General features: G+C 57.2%; 2 protein-coding genes across 2 annotated transcripts in view; both read right to left on the bottom strand.

Moving 5' to 3' along the window:
* The window catches only part of NLRC5 (NLR family CARD domain containing 5), a 940085-nt gene that overhangs the window by 472020 nt on the left and 447799 nt on the right, over positions 1–20266 (bottom strand). The gene's annotated exons all lie outside the window — the stretch shown is intronic.
* DRC7 (dynein regulatory complex subunit 7) lies at positions 13–18617 on the bottom strand. The gene is made up of 17 exons (XM_081106807.1): positions 18418–18617; positions 17637–17820; positions 16489–16614; positions 15541–15735; positions 13107–13265; positions 11289–11507; positions 9801–9929; positions 7619–7691; positions 6798–6926; positions 6495–6623; positions 5373–5593; positions 3935–4150; positions 3009–3119; positions 2811–2921; positions 1722–1916; positions 819–958; positions 13–721 (listed from the first exon to the last, which is right to left on the bottom strand). Exons 1-17 carry the CDS (start codon positions 18600–18602, stop codon positions 628–630), a joined length of 2616 nt encoding a protein of 871 aa, XP_080962933.1. The 5' UTR covers positions 18603–18617; the 3' UTR covers positions 13–627.

Below are 20266 nucleotides of genomic sequence, written 5' to 3'. Positions count from 1 at the left end.
TAGATTCATGATCACCGTTTTGAAACACTTTATAACGAAGTATAACACACATACCCCATATACTGTAAGGGTACGAGGTCGGTGAATTTTCACCATCTGAACATACTCAGGTCCTCAGAAGTCCCCCTGAGAAATGCAACCATATCATTCACGTGGTTGTCATTTGTTCGTTTCCACTGAGCCCAAGCGGGGTGTCTCAGCCTCAGTATTATTGACATTTTAGGCTACATAATTCTTGAGATCACCTGCGGAGGTATTGCAAAGGCTCAGCATTCCCAATGGACAGGACAGGAAGTCAAGGAGGAAGGTGGACAAGGTGGGTAGAGGAAGTTGGTCCCGGACTACATATAGATAAAGAAGTGAAGGAGAGAAAGGCTGGTGCTGGAGCTTGTGAAATGAGGTATAAATTGCAAATCACAAGTGTGTTTATTTACAGAAAAATCATGAGAAGCAGGGAGAGATGGGGCCGCAGGGAGGTGGAGTGGCAGTGAGGCCAGGCACCTGATTCCGAGGTCATTAGCTGGTTGCAGGAAACACGGGCTGGGCTGTGGGGGAGGTTTCTCTCTCTGCCAGCTGAGGCTGAAGCCCCAGGAGGGGCATCTAAGGGCCAGAGGTGCAGGAGGGGCATCAAGAAAAGACTTTCAGGTGCTCCACCAGGCGTGGGTCCTTGTAGAGCTTTTCCTCCAGAGCCAAGTACTTCAGCGGGGCCAGCTCCTTGTGTCTGAGATGGGAGGGAGGAGCGAGAGGTGGTGGTGGGGTTACAGAGCTGGCGCTCCGGCTTCCTAGTGGGTCCCCTCGGGCTCCCCTGCCCCCCTCACCGGTTGAGCCGCTGTTCCAAGATACGGATGCGGAACATGGCCTGAGAGCAGTAACTCAGGTACAAGTCTTCGTCCTCGGTGGTCAAGGTCACCTGGTTCTCCTGGTACCACTGCTGTTTCTTCTGCAGCTCCTGCGTCTCCTGCGGGCACAGGCACGGAGAGGAGAGCGCAGGAGGGGTGATGCAGGCTGACCCGCACCCAGGTCTTAGGCTGAGACCCCCGGTCACCAGAGAACCCAGGAGGGTTGACTCCGCAATCACCATCCACAGATGTCAGAGGAGCAGAGGCGAGGCCAGAAAATGCCTTGAGTGGGAGCCCCTGGGGTTGTGTTTAGAAGGATATCAAGTCCATGGGGTCAGAGCAGGGTTCAAGACTGAGACAGCCGTGTGGCTCTGGAACAGCTACCTTTTCAGAGCTTCCAATTTTCTGTCTGTCAAACGAGGGCCGTTGTACACACTCACCACCACCACACAGAGCTCCTTGTGAAGATTAAATGAGATAATGCATAGGAACTGCGTGGTATACTTTCAACCAATAGAAATGCATCAAGGACTGGAAGTTGTTACAATGCACCATCCGTCCATCCATCCATCCATCCAACCACCCACCATTCATTCATTTACGCAGCCCTCCATCTACCCATGCATCCATCCTCCTGTTCATCCACTACCCATCCATTCACCCACTATCACCCGTCTGTCTGTCTGTCCGTCCGTCCATCCATCCATCCCTTCATCCACCCTTCCACCCAATGAACAAGAGTGAGGGAGGACAAGTTGGTCATCTGGAAACTCCCAGCAATGGGTCCCTCCCACGTCTATGACGTGGGGGGCAAAGAGCCCTGTGCCCGTTTTCAAGATGAGGATGCCAAGGTCCTCTCCTCTACCCGGGCCCCGGCCGTACCCGCTCGAAACGGGCCTGGATAAGGTTGGCCTTGTCGATGAGTCGCTGCTTGAAGTCCATGAGGCACTCGTCCTTGAGGCGAATGGCCTGCCAGCGCGTCAGCTTCTCTCCTGGCGGCAGTTGTGCCAGGAACGGGGCCAGGTAGTCCAGCTGGGCCTCCACCTGCCGCAGGTGCTCCTCATGCATCACGCGCTCCTGGGGGGGGTGGGGGGTGGAAAGTCAGCCGGACCAGCAGGGGCTGCAGAGACCTCCCAGCCAGCTCTGCATCAACATGTGACCACACAAAGCCAGTCCTCAAACCCAGAGCCCAGTGTCTGGTGCCTCTGGGACGAGGCCTCAGAGCAGCCTGGGTGCTGTCTCTTGTACCTACAGTGATTAGTAGCAGCCAGCTCTCTATCGTCCTTGAATTTATGTCCTTGAATTTATCGTCCTAACGCTCAGTCGGTGCTCACTCAGTAAATGGTGAGAAATGGTTGTTATTCATGATGTTGAATCAAAAACTACCAGTAAGGCTCTCCCTCTTCCCCTTTCACCCCAGAGCCTTCTGTCTCGTGTTGGGAGACAAGGGCTCGAGATGTGGGGGCCGGTGCCCATCCCTGGGAGTCTGAGAACCGGCCATCTGATGCCCTGTCCTGCTTCTCCAACCTCCAACTGTTTTTAGAAATCTCTCCTTGGTTGGTGAAGGAGATGTAGAAGCTGGCCTCGAACCCAGGCTGGGCCGTGCAACCTGAGGGGGTAACCTGAACGCCCCGTGCGGCAAGGGACGGAGAACTCAGGCCCATGGCCAGGTCTGGAGCTCGAGGGGAGCCCCAGGCGGAGGTGGGCACACATTCCTCATTCCTCCCGCTTGCAGAAGAGGCCTTGGGTTGGCCTCAGCCCCTGGAGGTGGGGGGAGACCTGGCCTGGGTCCTGAGTGCTCTTTGGGGTGAAACATAGAAATGGCCGGCTCAGCAGCAAGAATGACCACAATGAGGTCAATGACTTCGCCCCCTAGAGAAGGCTTCCCGGCAGAATCCCTAGTCATCCTCATCACCAGGAGGCCCAGGGGGTGCAGAAAAAGTCAGGGCCGGGCAGGGAAACGAGGCTCACCATGGCCTCCCGGTACTCCCGGCTCTTCTCATTGCGCTTCGTGTCGTAGATGGAGATTTTCAGCGTGTGCGCCTCCTCCTCTTCCTCTAGAAGCTTCAGGATCTCCAGCACCTGAGTTGGCAAGTGGGGGAGGGCATGGTTAAGGGACCCCCCTACCCCTGCCACCTCCCACCTGCCCACTCTCCCAGGGGACCCTACCTCCAGCTCCGACTCCCAGGCCTGATGTCTGGACAGCTTCTCCTGCTCCTTCAGCTGCATCATGGCCTCGTACTGGTACAGCAGCCTCTTGGTATGCTCCATGGGCTCCACCTGCAACAGCGGCCACAGTGACAGAAGGGCAGCAACGGCTGGGGTCGCGGACGGACTCTGCAGCCAGACCTCTTGGGTTCAAATCTCCCCCTGTCATTTTCTAGCTGTGTGACCTCAAGCAAGTTGCTTAACCTCTCTGGGCTTCAGTTTCCTCATGTATAAAAACAAACAAACATGAGCCCAGCTGGTGTGGCTCAGTGGTTGAGCATCGACCTGTGAACCAGGAGGTCATGGTTCAATTCCCAGTCAGGGCGCATGCCGGAGCTGCGGACTTGATCCCTGGTAGGGGGCATGCAGGAGGCAACTGATCAATGATTCTCAACATTGATGTCTCCTCTCTCTCTCTCTCCCCCCCCCCCTCTCCCCGCCCCCTCCCTTCCTCTCTGAAATCAATAAAAAAAATAAATATATATATATTAAAAGGCCCTTAACAAAATTGATGGCAACTCAATTATTTTAAAAAACAAACACAGATAATAACAGAAGAGAAACTAGAGACTCGGAAGAATGAGCCAGGAGAGTGGGGATTTGAACTAGGAGAGCCGGCCCAGGAGGTGAGAGGATCGTCTCCTCCAGCGCTGGTCCCGGGATCTGGGGTGTGCGCTGCCGGGGCCTGGGGGGTTAGGGAGTGGTCTTGGCCTGCTGGGTTGTCTTTCTCTGGGGAAAGGGTAAGAGTTTCAGAAGAGCTGCAAAGAGAAGGACCCCGGGAGGGGAGCTCTTCATTTTCCCCAGGGGCAGAGATGAACTCCCGGCCGGGAACCCGGCCTTCCCCTCACCCGCCCGCCGCCCCTGCCCGCCACGGCTCCCAGGCCCACCTCGTAGCTAAGACACATGTCGGGGGTCATGATGATCTTGTTGCCCTTGCTGTCCACCTCGGTGCGCCGCAGGAACTCGCGCCGGGAGGCCGTGATGTGGTCCTCGCGGCAGTGGTAGCGCAGCTGGATGCGCTCCTCCGAGATCAGAAACACGCGCTCCTCCACGTCCTCGTCGGCGGGCTTGGCCGGGTTGCGGGAGAAGCGCTCCGTGATTTTCTGTGAGGCCAGCACGTGCAGAGGGTGGGTGGCGGGGAAGGGGAATTTCTGTGTGGCCCCCGAGGGCGGGGACACTGGAACCTGGGGTCAGTTAGGGGTTCCTGGGGAGCAGCCCCCCCCCCCAGCCAGACAACGGTTCTGGGGGCCCCGTAGGTTTCAGTGCCAAGCCACGCCAGGCCTGTGTGCTGCCGGATGTCTTCTCTAGCTCCCGCCACAGGACTCCGCTTGCTCACCTCCGGAGGTGGGGAGCTCACTACCCCTCCAGGTGGCCGTCTCTATGACTAGACATCCCTTCCTGCTAGAGCAGCGGTTCTCAACCTGTGGGTCGCGACCCCTTTGGCGGTCGAACGACCCTTTCACAGGGGTCGCCTAAGACCATCCTGCATATCAGATATTTACATGACGATTCATAACAGTAGCAACGTTACAGTTAGGAAGTAGCAACGAAAATAATTTTATGGTTGGGTCACACCATGAGGAACTATATTTAAAGGGCCAGAAGGTTGAGAACCACTGTGCTAGAGAGAGGTTTTTTTGTTGGTTGGTTGGTTGGTTGGTTTTTTTGGTATGCAGCCATTCAATTCAGTGGTCACAGAATTTGTAATGATATGGAGGGGGAAAAATGCACCACTTAATAGTAAGTGGGTGATGCAGGGATTCTACCTACATACACACACATATCTCAATTAAGTTAGAAAAGACCCTAAAAACCAAACCTAACCTAACCGGTTTGGCTCAGTGGATAGAGCGTCGGCCTGCAGACTGAAAGGTCCCCGGTTTGATTCTGGTCAAGGGCATGTACCTTGGTTGCTGGCACATCCCCAGTAGGGGGTGTGCAGGAGGCAGCTGATCGATGTTTCTCTCTCATCGATGTTTCTAACTATCCCTCTCCCTTCCTCTCTGTAAAAATCAATAATATATATATAAAACCAAACCTATCTTATGTAATAATATCTGAGAGATGCCATTCTGAGATATTTTTTACTTTTTTCCCCTTTATATTTTTTCTCTATGTTTATATATTTCCATATATTTATATTTTCCCATATATTCTAAATGTTTAGTCTGAGTGTGCATTTCTTATAAGAGTGAGGAAACGACACCTCCCTGGCCTCGTGGCTGAGGGCACCGATGGGGAACATCCCTCTGGAGCCGGGGCTGACCCCATCCCGGGGCCACCCGCCTGTCCGCGCACCCGGTCCCCAGCCCAGGAAGCCCTTACCATCATAGGCCGGGGGTTGGACTCCGCGCTGCTCAGCGTGACCTTCTTGACCCTGGACCCGTACGTGACATGGCGGTAGGCGAGGAAGTCGGGCCGCCCTTGGTAGTGCTCCGTCATCGTCTTGGGCGTCTCCTCCCGCTTTATCAGGCCGTCCACGCGGGCCTTCTCGTAGAACTCCATGACGCGGTCGTTCTCGGGCTGCATGGACATGTAGGAGTGCACTGCGGCGGGAGGGGGAGGCGGCGGGGTCAGCATCAGGAGCTCTGGCCACCCGCTGGATACCCCAGCCCTGACCTCACGGAGGAGCCTGAGGGCTGGAACTCATGTCCCCCTGTGGGGTAGGTAGGCGGTTTCCAGCCTCTTTCTTATCCCAGACGACGCCGTGACGAACATCTGCAGCGTGCATTCTTGCCCATAACTTGCTGGGGACAAATTCTCAGCCGTTGCACTGCTGTGCACAAAGCACGGATATGTTAAGGCTCGTGTTGGTTACTTTGCCCAACTGCCCTGGGGAAGGGTTGTGCCAATTTGCTGTCCTGCCAGCAGCGACAGGGGCGACTTCTGCTGCTTTGCACACCTGCTCGCTCCCTGTGGGGCCGGCCATTTCTTCATCTTTGACGATGACGTGAGTGCTGGAAGATGGTCCCTTAGTGGGCTAGTTTTATTTGTTTTATTTCAACCACCAAGTGAGGCTGACCTTTCTCTGAGGGGTGTGGGGAGGAGATAGTATGTTGACCTTATGTTTTCTCCCTTCCCAGCGTTCACGGTCATGGGCACGGCCTCCACGGCCTCTGCCCACTGCATCGCCCTCGTCGGAGCATTTGCTGGTTTTATTGCTCAGCATCCTGACCCCCCTGTACCCGTGGCCCTGCTGTTCGCCTGACCCCAACCACGGCATCAGCATGTGGCCCTGCTCTCACGTTCCTGGAGGAACATTTGTCACATGTCCTTGCACCTTCTGTGCTTCCCTGACCTCTCACACCTGGTTGGCTGGAGGAGGCCCCTGTGGCTACACAGACACGGGTTCTTCCCGCCACACGCCAGTCGCGTGGGGGGCCGCTCTGAGGAGCGTGGAAGGCCCCGCTGGGGGCCCTGACTGGCCCGGCAATGGGGTCCACTCACCACGCAGAGCCTGGGGATGGCCCGGCTTGAAGTAGTCGATGATCAGGCCCGTGTCCTTGTGGATGTGCCTCAGCTCCAGCATGTCCTCCCGGTTCTGGTACCACTCCTTCATCTCCAGCAACTTGGTGCCTGTGTGGCCGAGTGGTGCTGGCTGCAGCCAGGCCCGCTGCCCGGGCCTCCACCCCCCCATTCCCAGCAGCGCCCGCCCGCACTCACACCGACAGAGCGTCAGTGATGTGCCAAACGTCCCACAGCACGTCGGGGGACCTGCCCCCCGCCCCGTGCCCGGCTGCCCCCCCTTACACTCCAAGTCCTCGTAGGTGCTGAGGCGGGACATGAGGCCGTTGCTGTTGAGGTACGGGGCCCACTTCTCCAGCTTGGCCCTCTTGTACTGGATCACCTTCATCCCGTTTGGGCAGCGGGTCTCGAACGCTGTGGACAGGGTGGGCTGGGGTGAGGGACCTCGCCAGATCAGGGGGAGGGGGGCCAACCCCCCTCAGCCCTCAGCCAGCCCCTGTCCACTGAGCTGCCTGCTGAGCTCCTCCCGGCCCCAGGCCTGCTGGGGGTGGGGGTGCAGAGGAGAGTGGACTCCAGGAGTGGTTCTTGCCCCGGAGTTCTCAGATCTGAGCCTGACCAGAGGACCCACGCCCCGCCCCGTCCCCCCCCCCCATTCACACACACACACACACACACACACACACACACTGCCAGGCCTTTGCCTGCGCAGATCTCTCTGGGAGAAGCACCATCCCCTCCTGCCCTAACCTGGCTCCTTCTGAAGTGTCACAACTTAGCTCAGAGGACACCTCCTCCTGGATGCCCCCACCCACCCCAGGCCCCCACCCCAGGAGCCAGGTGCTCCCCGCCCTGGTTCTCATGACACGTCTCTGGCCCTTCCCCCTGTTGGAATAGCCTAGGGCAGTGATGGCGGACCTATGGCTGGTGGGCCCTCCATCCCGGCAGAGCTGAGTGTGCGTGGCAGGAAGGAAGGACGAGGAGGGGGCAGCAGGAAGCAGAAGGGGTGGGAGTGAGGGGCTGAGGGGCCAGGGCAGCCTTGGCTGGCGTCCCCCTGGGTCACTGTTGCCCAGGCCCTGGGGAGGGGGAGCGAACACACACGGACACACCTTCGGAGGAGATCTCGATGGGCTCCACCCAGGAGTGCGGCATGTCGAAGCCCTTATCCTCGTCCTCCTTGCCCTGTTGGGAGAGGCGGGGCGGGGTCAGAAGTGATAGGCGGAGCCTCTGTCTTGCCCACCCCCCCACCTCCCCCACCCCTCGCCCAAGGTCAAGCCAGGGTGGCGTGTCCGCTCCCCTAGGGGAGCCAGAAGTCAGGGCAGGTCTGACCTGGCCTGGTGCGACCCAAGATAGGGAGGAAGGGGAGCGGCCTGCTCCCGGGGGGCTGGGACCACCCCTGCAGCTCCTGGCTGGGCAGCAGCACCCCTGCCCTGCACGCCCCCTGCACTCGGTGGTCAGAGGCACCAATGTGGCCATGGCCCTTGGTTAGAGGGGCTTGGAGTCAGGTGGACCCACTCCCCAGCCTCCACCCAACAGCAGCTCAGGGGTCCCTGGAAAGTCTTAACCGCTCTGAGCCTCCGTTTCCCAACTGGGGCCTTGGGAGGGCTCAGGGGTAGAAGGCACACAGAGAGCTGGGGACACTGCCTGGCTGTCCTTATTGGCTGGTTCTTTCTCTCTGAGCCTTGATTTCCCCCAACTGTGCCATCAGGCCTGGCCTAGACAAGTGGTCCTCTACCTAGGGGACCACAGAAACCTGAAAAAGATGTTCTCAGTTTAAAGCTTTTCACCCACAAACGTGGCTCAGGCCTTTGCCGCCTGCTCCTCTCATCGGGCCACCCCTCGTGGCCAGCAGGGGGCGCCTGTGCACCGGATTTACTGTCGGGTCCCCAGAGCTGAGGACACTGAATATGTCCGATACAATTTCCCGGGTGTCTACACTGCTGTGCCTCGCACGTCACACCGATGGTCTCCCTTGTCCTCGAGCAGTTCCAGCAGATGGAACAGAGTCGCCGCGGAGAACCCAGAGTACAGAGCCAAGCTGTCACATCCCCGCTCTGTCACTGACTGGCTGTGTAACTCTGGGTAAAGTTACTTCAGCCCTCTGCGTGTAAGCCTTCCTGTCTGTAAAAGGGGATGATGGTCACCATGAACGGTAAGGCTAGTACCCACCTCTCCCGGTGGTTGTGGAGATTTAGACAAGTTAATTCAGGTTCAGCACCGACAGGCACTCAGTAAGGGCCATACGAGGGTTACCTATCACTATGGTAGGATTGCGTCGCCCAGAATCCATATGAACTCGCCCCCAGGACCTTTAAAGGGGTAATTAAGGTAAAATGAGGTCATTAGGATGCGCCCTAATCCAACCTGACTGGGATGCTTAGAAGAAGGGGGGATTAGGACATAAGACACACAGAGGGAAGACCCCATGCGGACTCGGGGAGACGACAGCCATCCACAAGCCCAGAAGAAGAAACCAACCCTGCTGACACCTTGGTCGTGGACTTCCAGCCTCCAGAACTGTGAGGCAATACATTTCTCTGGTTTAAGCCCCGCAGCCTGTGGTACTTGGTTATGGCCGCTCTAGCCAATGAATGCACCTGTTATTAGTTCCATGACTATAACTGACCCATTGGCCCCACTTCTCCACTTGACATACAGAGGATGAAACTGAAGCTTGCAGTGGTCAGGGAGTTCGCCCAAGGTGTCACAGCCAACCCCCAAGGCCTCTGGGCCCCTGACCTCACACACAGGCCTTCCTGCCGATCTGCCCGGAGGACTAGGAGATCAGAGGAGGGATGCTGGTGGCTGGGGGAAGGCCCGAGGTGAGTGACCTTCAGAAGGACTAATAGGACGGACAAGAAAGGCCTAGCAGTGCTTGGGGGAGGTCACAGTGGCTCTGCAGAAAGGCCCAGAAGTGAGGGCCTTCCCGGGCCTGTGAAGGGGGTCTTAGCAGCCTGCTCCAAGGGCATACTCCCTGAACAGGATCATGTGTGTGTGTGGGCGGGGGGGGGGGGGGGTGGGTGGGGGGGAGGCAGGGACAGGACCTGAATGCAAGTCCCAGCCCTCCCCTACCCCATTGGGTCATTGGATCTGTCTGGGCCTCAGTTTGTCCATCTATAAAATGAGGCCATAATCCAGACCCTTGAGGAACTTATAATCAGTCTATCTGGACTGTCCTCTCCCATACGCATGCATGCTAGCAGGACTTTTGTCAGGCCAGCCTGAACCAAGACCAAGTATGAAGCCCCTCACCTCCCCCTGCCCCCAGCCCCCTAGGCAGGTGAGACTCACCAGGTTTTCTACGTCATCATCATCCATCAGGTTATCATCATCATCATCCAGGATCGATAGGTGAGGCTTATCGGTCCCCAAAAGCAGGTACTCCCACCTCACAGGGTCTCCCAGGTCAAAGATCAAGTCCTGACGGAGGAGGAGACCAGCTGAGCACACCCCACAGCCTTCACACCCCCCTCCTGCTCCACAGGGCACAGCAGGGGCCTGGGCCCCGGGTCAGAGGGGCACAAAGTGGGCTCCGACAGCCCCTGTGAGTCCATGCCCACCCTCCTCATCTCAACAGGGAAACCGAGGCCCCAAGGGGGGCTGGAACCCCCCTTCTGTTGCTCAGTCTCCCACGAAGAAGTCCCACTGTCTTCTCTGGGATAGGTCTGGATGTGGGGCGATTCTGCATTGCCTGGGGCATCCCAGGCAGTGTGCAGAGCAAACACAAGCCAGTGAGAGGTTATGGGAGGGGCGATGGCAGGCTTGTAAAAAGCCCTCCTTAGGGTGTTACTCACACCAGGGGGAAGGGAAGCAGGCAGGCACACGTGGCATTGCACAGAGGAGGCAGGTGGGGTTTCTCCTCCGTGGCCTGGGTCCCCCACCTCTGTTCATCCCAGTCCACCTGTGCCTAGGCTCACCTGCCAGGTAACTCCCAGCAGGTGGGGAGCACCCCACATCCCAGTCAACCTCCCCAGGGTGGCATGCTGTCCCCAGAGTCAGGTCCCAGAGGGAGGGCAAAGGCTTCAGAACAGCTGCGTGTGTCTTCAACTCACGTAAGTGGCTCTGAGGTTATATACTAGTATATCTCTCTATATAAAAGCCTAAGCAACCGAACGACCGGTTGACTGGTCGCTATGATGCGCACTGACCATCAGGGGGCAGATGCTCAATGCAGGAGCTGGCCCTTGGTGGTCAGCACACTCCCACAGCAGGAGCACAGCTCAGCTGATCGATGGGCGTCTGACACTGGGCTCATGGCCGGCGAGCGCTGCTGTGGTGCTACTGAGCAGCGGGGCTGGGATGAGTGGGAGTGGCTCAGCACCTAGCCGGGGCTCGGGCTCCTCCCCGCCGCCTGCCGCCTCATGCACCACTACATCCCTCGGGCCCAAACCGGCAGTCCGACATCCCCCGAGGGGCCCTGGATTGAGAGAGGGCGCAGGCCAGGCTGAGGGACCCCACCGGTGCACGAATCCATGCACCGGGCCTCTAGTACATATATGTTTATGGAAATTCTTTGAGCTGTACACTTAGGGTGGATGTACTTTTCTGCCAGGTACGCTGCATTTCAATACAATGTTTTTAGGTCATTCAGACAAACTAACCATCCACACTGTACAGGATACACAGATCGAAAGAGAGACGGTCCCAGCAGAAGGGAGTGGGCTCTGGAGACTCAGCTCTGGGGAAAGTCCGCAGCCCTGCAGGCCTGGTGGCCAGCTCTGCCACAGGTCACCCCCCCCCCACCCGACTGCCACACCCACGCAGGCCCCTGCCCAGCACCTTGCAGCAGTTCCAGCAGTCCTGCATGTTGACCCAGTAGTTCTTGTGGTTCCACAGGCTCTCGATGCCCAGGAAGTGGTCGTCCTGGGTGCTGTAGCTGCGTGCCGTTAAAGGGTCAATGAAAAAGCTCTCGGGCACCTCGCGCTTCCCCGACAGCACCAGCACCCACGAGTGCACCCGCAGGCCGTACAGGGGGTCGGGTTTTGCATTCTCCGCCTCCTGCACAGAACAGGTGGGTGACTATGGGCCACGTGGGTGGGAAGGGGCGGGGTCATCTCCCCGGGGCTAGGGAATGGGCAGGAGAGCTGAGTTCTGATCCAGACTGTCCCATTGGCTGGCTGTATGAGAATATCATCCCACCTTTCAGACAGTTTTCTTATCAATAAAGTGGGAGGGACTGCCTTGATCTGGGATTTATAACTGGGCTCTTTGGAGTGCTAGGGTAGCTGGGATTTACTGGCTTTCTGTGTTGTGATTTGTGGTGAGATTTCATCCAAAGAAAGGTAGTGGGACACAATATGGCTTCCTTGTCTGCCTCCCTTTGGGAGAAGGGTGACTGTGTCATGTTCATTCTTGTATCCCTAGTGCCTAACCAGAGGAGATGCTCAGTAAACACCATATGGGAGGAAAGGAAAGAAAGGAGGTAGAAGCAAGTGGATGGGTAGGAGAGATGGAAGGAAGGAAGGAAGGAAGGAAGGAAGGAAGGAAGGAAGGAAGGGAGGATGAAGAGATGGGAGGATGGAGAGATGGGAGGATGTATGTTTGTATGTATGTATATACTAGTATGTATGTATGGATGGATGGATAGGAGGATGGATGCATGAGGGAGAGATGGGAGCATGGATAGAGAAATTGGAGAATAGATGGGTGGGAGGATGGATGGATGGATAGAGAGATGGGAGGATGGATGGAGAGATGGGAGGAATGATGGATGGATGGATGGATGGATGGATGGATGGATGGATGGATGGAGAGATGGATGGGTGGATGGGTGGATGGATGGATGGATGGATGGATGGATGGATGGAGAGATGGATGGGTGGATGGATGGATGGATGGATGGATGGATGGATGGATGGATGGAGAGATGGATGGGTGGATGGGTGGATGGATGGATGGATGGATGGATGGAGAGATGGATGGGTGGATGGATGGATGGATGGATGGATGGATGGATGGATGGATGGAGAGATGGATGGGTGGATGGGTGGATGGATGGATGGATGGATGGATGGATGGATGGATGGAGAGATGGATGGGTGGATGGGTGGATGGATGGATGGATGGATGGATGGATGGATGGATGGAGAGGTGGATGGATGGGTGGATGGATGGAGAGATGGATGCATGGGTAGATGGATGGAGAGATGGATGGATGGGTGGATGGATGGATGGATGGATGGATGGATGGAGAGATGGATGGATGGATGGATGGATGGATGGATGGATGGATGGATGGAGAGATGGATGGATGGATGGATGGATGGATGGATGGAGAGGTGGATGGATGGGTGGATGGTTGAGGATGGATGGGAGAGCATATGTAGGTGAGTCTTTAGTGAGAGAGTCTGGAATGAGGCAGACACCAGAACTGCTCAGGCAGCAAAGCTCTGCCATGAGAAATCTATCACCAGAAGCTGGCTGACCACCAACGGGAAATTCCCAGTGGCCAGGCCGAGGTGGTGAGAGGTAGGGGAGGGGATTTGGACCTGGGTGTCCATACACATATCTCTTCCATGACCTGTGTCTTTCCCGTTCCTAGAAACGCCTGCTCGAGAGCTGAGCTCAGGGGTTGAGGGCCGAGGACCGTGGACCCACCTTGAGGCGCTCCTCTTCCTCCTTCAGCCGCTTCTCCTCCTCAGCTTTGATCTTTTCCTGCTTCTTCCTCTCCTGGTCCTGCTCGTACCTGCTGGTCAGGTCCCTGGGGGGTTTGACGGCGTACTTCTTAGGTGGCGCCACTTGCTTCCTCTGGACTGTCTGTCACCGAGCAAGAGAAGAACATCAGCGGCCGAGAACCACCACCCCTGGGCCCAGGAGATCGATCACAGCTGCGCCTGGAGCCTGCGAGCTCTCTCGCTTGCAGCTCCGTGACCTCCCGCGTCCCTAACCGCGGGCTCTTCTGTAAATGGGAATGGGAATAACAGAATCTTCTCCCAGGAGTCTTCTGACAAGACAGGGAAATGCCATGGGAGGTGCCCACCAGTCCCGGCACTCGGAGATGTGGTTTTCTCTCCTCCACATCTAGCCCCTCCCCGCCCCCCTTCCCCGGCCTTGATGTCCGCATGAGCTGTGATCTGGAGAGCGGGCCAAACTGTCAGGAGTCAGATTTTCCAGATTTTGCCATTGGAGAGTTTCATAGCGTTATTTTATTTTATTATTTTAGGGAGGAAGGGAGGGAGAGATAGAAACATCAGTGATAAGAATCACTGTTCGGCTGCCTCCTGCACGTCCCTGCTGGGGATCAAGCCCACAACCCAGGCATGTGCCCTGATGGGAATGCTCAACCACTGAGCCACATTGGCTGGGCAAGGGTTTCATATCTTGACATAAAGTAAGAGTTTGCTGTGTGTGTGTGTGTGTGTGTGTGTGTGTGAGAGAGAGAGAGAGAGAGAGAGAAAGTGAGAGAGAGAGATCAGTGGCAAGAAAAATATCTGGGAGAGAACACCGCAGAGGCGGCAGACGTGGGTGCAGTGGGCTCGTGGAAGTTTGGAGGGAGAAACCGCGACCCTCCCTGGTTTAGAGCCGGACAGACCGAGCCTCGGCCCCGGGGTCTCCATTTACGAGCCGAGCCACTCTGGCCACGTGTAAAATCAAATGAGAAGGCCGCCCGTGCCACGCTGTCCCAAGGCACGCCCAAGTCTGTGGGCACAAGTGGCTCACACGCTGGGACGCCCTCTGCCTGTGTCAGCATTGGTAACATTTTAATCATCAACATGCTGGCTCAGCTAAGAGGCCCGCGTGTGAGCTCACAGGCCTTTGGAGCCAAAAGCAGGGATGGGAGACTCCATCTTCCTTGAGGAGGTGGGCCCGAGAGAGCGAGGCCCTCACCTGGTGCCTCCCTCCACCAGAGCATCACCGGGGCCGCCAGGTGCTCGCCCGGGTGTCGCACAGGTGCACGCGTCTCAGGCTGGGTGCCCAGGCCCCGGTCCCCGAGCTGCAGACATCCACAGGGCTGACACTGATCACCGAGTTTTGGTGTCAACCCAGGTCACGAGAAGCACTATCTGCCTGTCGTGCGGCTATTCCCCAAAGGAAAGAGATGCTTTTGTGGTTCCTAAAGTGAAATCCACTGAAGGGCATTTCTTGTGTGCACAGCAGCCGGGGGTCATTTGGCATCTCAGTTTACAGACATAAAAACAACCGCCGCCTGCTCAAGGGCGGGTGACTTTTTCTTTTCTTGCTGTTAAAAAGGGGCCTTTTTTTTTTTTTTTTTTTAACCTGGGGACGGGAGAGCAAAATACCCATTTACCTGTTTTCTCCTTAGCTGAAAACGGCTGGATGGGCTTTTAAAAATATATATTTTTTTATTGATTTCAGAGAGGGGAAGGGAACAGGAGAGAGAGAGAGATAGAAACATCAACGATGAGAGAGAATCATGGATCGGCTGCCTCCTGCACGCCCCCTACTGGGGATTGAGCCCACAACCTGGGCATGGGTCCTGACTGAGAATTGAACCGTGACCTCCTGGTTCTTAGGCCAACGCTCAACCACCGAGCCACGTCGGCCAGGTGCCTGCATGGACTTTTATCGAATATGCAGGGTACATGTGGAGGAATTTGAAATAAGCCACGTGGCATTCACAAAATTTACCTCCTGGGGAACACAGAAGCTGAAACTGTTACAAGGGGAGAGGGACAGCCACTGTGGGGACTTGGGCTGTGTGTGTAAAGAAACTGAGGTTACCCCTAGCCGGTTTGGCTCAGCGGATAGAGTGTCGGCCTGCGGACTGAAGTGTCCCAGGTTTGAGTCTGGTCAAGGGCATGTACCTTGGCTGTGGGCACTTCTCCAGTGGGGGGTGTACAGGAGGCAGCTGATCGATGTGTCTCTCTCATCGATGTTTCTATCTCTCTCTCCCTCTCCCTTCCTCTCTGAAATCAATAAAACAAATTTTTTCAAAAGCAGCGGAGGTCAGAGAAATCACTGGTGGTTTGAAACCCGAGCTCCGTGGTGAGGGAGCCGGTTCCTGTGACCGGGGCAGGGGGAGGAGCCGGGACACGCTGCTTCAGCGAAGCACCCCTCGAGCCTGGCCTACCGTCTTGGACTTCATGGTGAGCGGGCACACCTCCCGGGTCAGGTCCATGAGGCACAGGTCCTGGGAGCCGTAGCCGTTGACGCAGTAGGCGTCGTAGCCGGAGCCGATGAGCATGGAGCAGAGCAGGGTGCTGAAGTCGAAGCAGTTGCCCCTCTGGTACTTGAGCACGGTGGTCGGGGAGTACAGGTGCGTGGGCTGGCGTGGCGGGGGTGGGGGGTCAGCAGCGCCGGCCGCAGCCCCGGGCCTGTCCTCCCCACGCATCAGGGCTGCGCACTAGCACCCATGCAGGCCAGACCCCCACAGGGTCCTCTCCTTTGTGGGGTTGGGCAGCCCGCTGAGAACGGGGTGAGAACCACAGACCCCGCGTGCGGGGAGAGCCGGCCACACTGGCCTCTAGTTCTCAGGGGCTGTGGGCTCCCCGATGGGCAAGACCCCGGGACTGTGGAAGCTGTGGTCTCACGCTCTCTGATGGGCAATTTCATGGCTTTATCCCGAAGTTCCTCTCCCCTTCTCCCCATCCTTTCCTTCTGGTCCCTTCCTCAGTCTCACTGTGGACCTATTCTCTTTCCTCCCTCCCTCCCTCCCTCCCTCCTTTCTCAACCAGAAGCCGACTGAGCCAGAAGCGCAAAGATGAGGCCATGGTCCCTGAGCAGCGGGGCCTCCTCCCTCTTTCCTTTCCCTGCTTCCTGGGGTCATGGAGGGAAGGCTCAAAGGCAGAGAGAGGCCAAGGAGGCAAAGCGGTGGGAGCCCGAAGACCAGGCCTGCTGTGCGACCCTAGGTAAGCGGCTGCCTCTCTCTGGGCCCTGCCCCCACCCTCCCCAAACCGACTCCTGGGCTGAGTCCTTTTTTCCACCCTTGCCTGGCTTCCCATCCGAGGCCTCACTGGTGGGGTGGGAACGGGGCGGGGGGAGGAGGGGGGCGGGCGATGCAGCCCAGAGTGGCGCTTACCGGCTTGAGCGGGTCGGCCAGGGGCTCCATGGAGAGGAAGTCCGCAACAAACTGGGCGCAGCTGTCCCAGTTGTAGAGCTCGGTGTAGGGCATCAGTGTGGGCCGGATGGTTGTGCTCACGAACTTCTGCGGGGAAGGGGGGTTGGGGCGGGGCGGGGGGGGGGGGGAGATATTTCACCTGGGGGGAGAGCCTGGCATTCCCAGGAAGCCAGAGACCTCGGGTTGGGGGCAGGGGGCGCTCTGGAGGCCTCTCTGGGCTTCGGGCTCCTCCCCCCCCCCCCCCCCCCCCCCCCCCCCCCGGGCCTTGGGAGTTGGAGAAAGGGACTCCTCCAAACCCTTCCGGCCCAGATCCAGGATAAACGTGTGCTGTCCCGGGGCACCCGTGATGAATCGGTGCCTCCCGCCATCCCCACCGTCCCACCGAGAGCCGCCACACCTGGCACCCCCTCCCCGACCCCCTGTGACCCCGTGAGGCAGGTGCCACTGACAGAGGAGGAAACCGAGGCTCCAAGGGGAAACGGGCTGGTTCAGGTTCACAGTCGGCAGCGGAGCTGGGCCTGTCTGGCTCTGGGCCACTGCCCCGTGTGGGGGACCTCGTGCTACTAGGGTCCTTCAGGGGCTGCTCCGCCACCCGGGGCCAGTGGGCCAGGGCTCCGGGGTCTCCCTATGGATTCCAGGAAGGCCCCACCAGCACTGGATCTCACACGGCCCCACCTAAGGCCCTGCTGACGGCTGCAGGGGGCGTGCAGGCCTGGGATCAGCAGGTAAGAGATAAGGGGAGAATCCCCGAGCCCCCAATGCTGCTCAGACATAGGTTAAAAATCGCCATGCGGCCCAATAAAACAGTCTGTGCGTCTCTGCCGGCCTGCGGGCTGCTGTTTTGCAGCCTTGGGGTTCATCCTCTGCCATTCCATCGACAGATGGGGAAACTGAGGCGCAGAGAGGAGGCTCAGGGACATGCCCTGGTTACAGGGCTGGAAGGAAGGAGCCCAGGGCTCAGGTCCTGGGGCCCGTCCTGGGCATTTTGTCTTCTTTCTCTGCCCTTCCCTATCTTTAAGCTCTGGCCCAGGACAGGGCTGTGCATGGCCCACCTCCTTCCACCCGCTGCTATGGGGCCCCCTCCCCCGCCTTCCACAACCCAGCCTTACGGGCACTTCGCACTCGTTCAGCGGGTACAGGAAGAGGGGCACGCGGTCCGGGCACAGGTGGCTATACTGGCAGGAGAAGTTGTCTGCCACCTGCAGCAGGTGCTCCTCCTTGGGCGTGTTGCTTTGGTAGGAGGCAGGCAGCATGGAGGTGTCGACAGTGACCTTGGTGTCCTTGGTAATGACCCTGTGCCCATAGGAGGGATGGCATTAATTAGTCCTCAGGAATTGAGGCCTGGACCGGAACCCTCCATCCACCTCGGCTGCCATGGGCTCTAGCCCCTCCTTGTTTAATCCTCATGATCAGCGCTTGCCCTTTGAAACAGCTAAGGGAACTGAGGAACAGAAAGGTTGAGTGACTTGCCCAGGGTCACACAGCTATAGAGAGTCAGAGTGGGGACTTGGCCCAGGCAGTCTGAAAACAGAGCCCTCACTTTGTTGTTGTTGTTGTTGTTAATCATATTTTTCCAAAGGTTTTTAGAGAGAGTGAAGGGAGAGGGGGGAGACAGAGAAAGAGGCACATCGATTGGTTGCCTCCCACACGCACCCCGACCAGGGCCAGGGATGGAGCCGGCAACTGAGGGACATGCCCTTGACCAGAAGCGAACCCGGGACCCTTCAGTCCACAGGCCAACACTCTACCCACTGAGACAAACCGACTAGGGCCAGAGCCCGCGCTCTTAGCGGCCTAGCCCCCTCTAAGCCCTGGTCCTGCCGCCCAGCCCAGGTTCCTCATTCGGCCCTGCTCCTCCTTTGCCCAGCCCTGCTCCGACCCGACACGCACGTATCCGGGATGGCGATCTTGATGTCCGACAACTTCTTCTCCAGGTCTCTGAGCATCTCCTGCGTCATGGGGGTCTCCTCCTTCCGCGTCTCCGGCGGTGGCTTCGCCATCTTCTCGCCCCTCTCCGCCGCGTCCTCCCGCTCGGCAGCCTCCTCCTCCTCCACCTTCTCCTTCAGGACCTCCATTCTGGCGTGCCTCTGGCTTCCAGAGGTGAAGTCTCTGCAGGAGGGATAGATGCACTCAGAACAGCCAACCTCGGACCAGGAAAGGGCGGCCAAGACCACCGGTGTCCCTGGGGGAGAGGGGGTGTTCTCGGTGGCTTAGATGATGGAGAGGGAAATTGAGTCTCCCTTACACTTCCTTTCCGTGGAGGAGACAGTCTGCTTGGTGCTCACATGCCTCTAACACCTTCCTAGCATCACAATTGCCCTTAAAACAAGGAAAAGCAGGCCACAGGCTGAGAACCACTGTCAGGGCAGGAGAGAGTTAGCCCAACTTACTACCATTGCTTGCCTTCTCGTATATTTATTCTCTCATCTTTTTAAAAAATATATTTTTATTGATATCAAAGAGGAAGGGAGAGAGAGAGAGAGAAACATCAATGATGAGAGAGAATCATTGATTGGCCGCCCCACACTGGGGATCGAGCCCACAACCCAGGCATGTGCCCTGACTGGGAATTAACCGTGACCTCCTGGTTCATAGGTTGACGCTCAGCCACTGAGCCACGCCTCACCGTATCTCCTTTCTGTGGAGCATGATGCTAATGCTAATGCTGAAGGGATTACTGTAGTATTATAGAATTTCCTACTTAAATATATTTATTAAGCCAATAAGTGAATTGGCTTAAAGAAATTATTCATGATAGTAAGGTGGTGGTATGGAATATAACAAAATAAAAGTTAACGTCACTAGAATTGGAACTGAGGCACAGAGCGGGCAAAAGCAGGGCTGCCACCAATTCACCTGGGCCAGGGGCAGGTGTGTGTGTGGGGGGCAGGTGTGTGTGTGGGGGGAGCTGATACAGCTTTCACTCCCCTGGGTCGCCCATAGGATGAGGTCATTTGAGAGCCACCCGAGATGCCATATGTACCCTGGGAAAGGCCTTCCCATGGTCCCAGAGCCAAGGTTTGCTGAGGTGGACTGCTACTTGCCAACCCAAAGATCCAGCCCCCAATTCCATAAGCAGAGCCCCAATTTAAAATATTCAGCTTTCCAGCCTCCCTTGCAGCTAGCGTCAGCGCTGTGACTTGAACCCAGTTTTGGGCGCTGAGATGTGAATCCAAGTTGCTACCTATTAAAGAGGTGAGCCCAGCTGGCACAGACGCTTGGCCCTTCTCCTCTTCCTGCCTGGGACAGGGTCATAAAGCAGGGGTACAGCCAATGCATGACCGTGAGATAACCACTCGTGGGGACCAAAGCTGCCAGAGTGAAGAGGCAGGGGAGCCATGATCCCAAGAGGCGCCGTGAGGCCTGAGTAGCACCTTTGGACTTCCCATCGTGTGAGGAAACAGCCTCTGCTTGTTTAAGTCAGTTCCTGTTACACCATCTCAGCGCCCGCCTCCCAGCTCATGGCTTTCCATTACCCCACCCCAAAGATGTTCTTCTTTCTTTTTTTTTAACAACACACAGGGCAAAGGTCCAAAGAGGAGGAAAATCGACCCAATGCACAGAATGTGGTGGTGGGCCAAACCAGTTTGGCTCAGTGGATAGAGCGTCGGCCTGCAGACTGAAAGGTCCCAGGTTCGATTCCGGTCAAGGGCATGTACCTGGGTTGCGGGCACATCCCCAGTAGGGGGTGTGCAGGAGGCAGCTGGTCAATGTTTCTCTCTCATCGATGTTTCTAACT

This window comes from Myotis nattereri, assembly GCF_964212035.1.
Source record: "Myotis nattereri genome assembly, chromosome: 15".
NCBI lineage: Eukaryota > Metazoa > Chordata > Mammalia > Chiroptera > Vespertilionidae > Myotis > Myotis nattereri.
The sequence above is the reverse complement of the archived record's forward strand: the minus strand, read 5'-3'. Positions and strand labels throughout refer to the sequence as shown.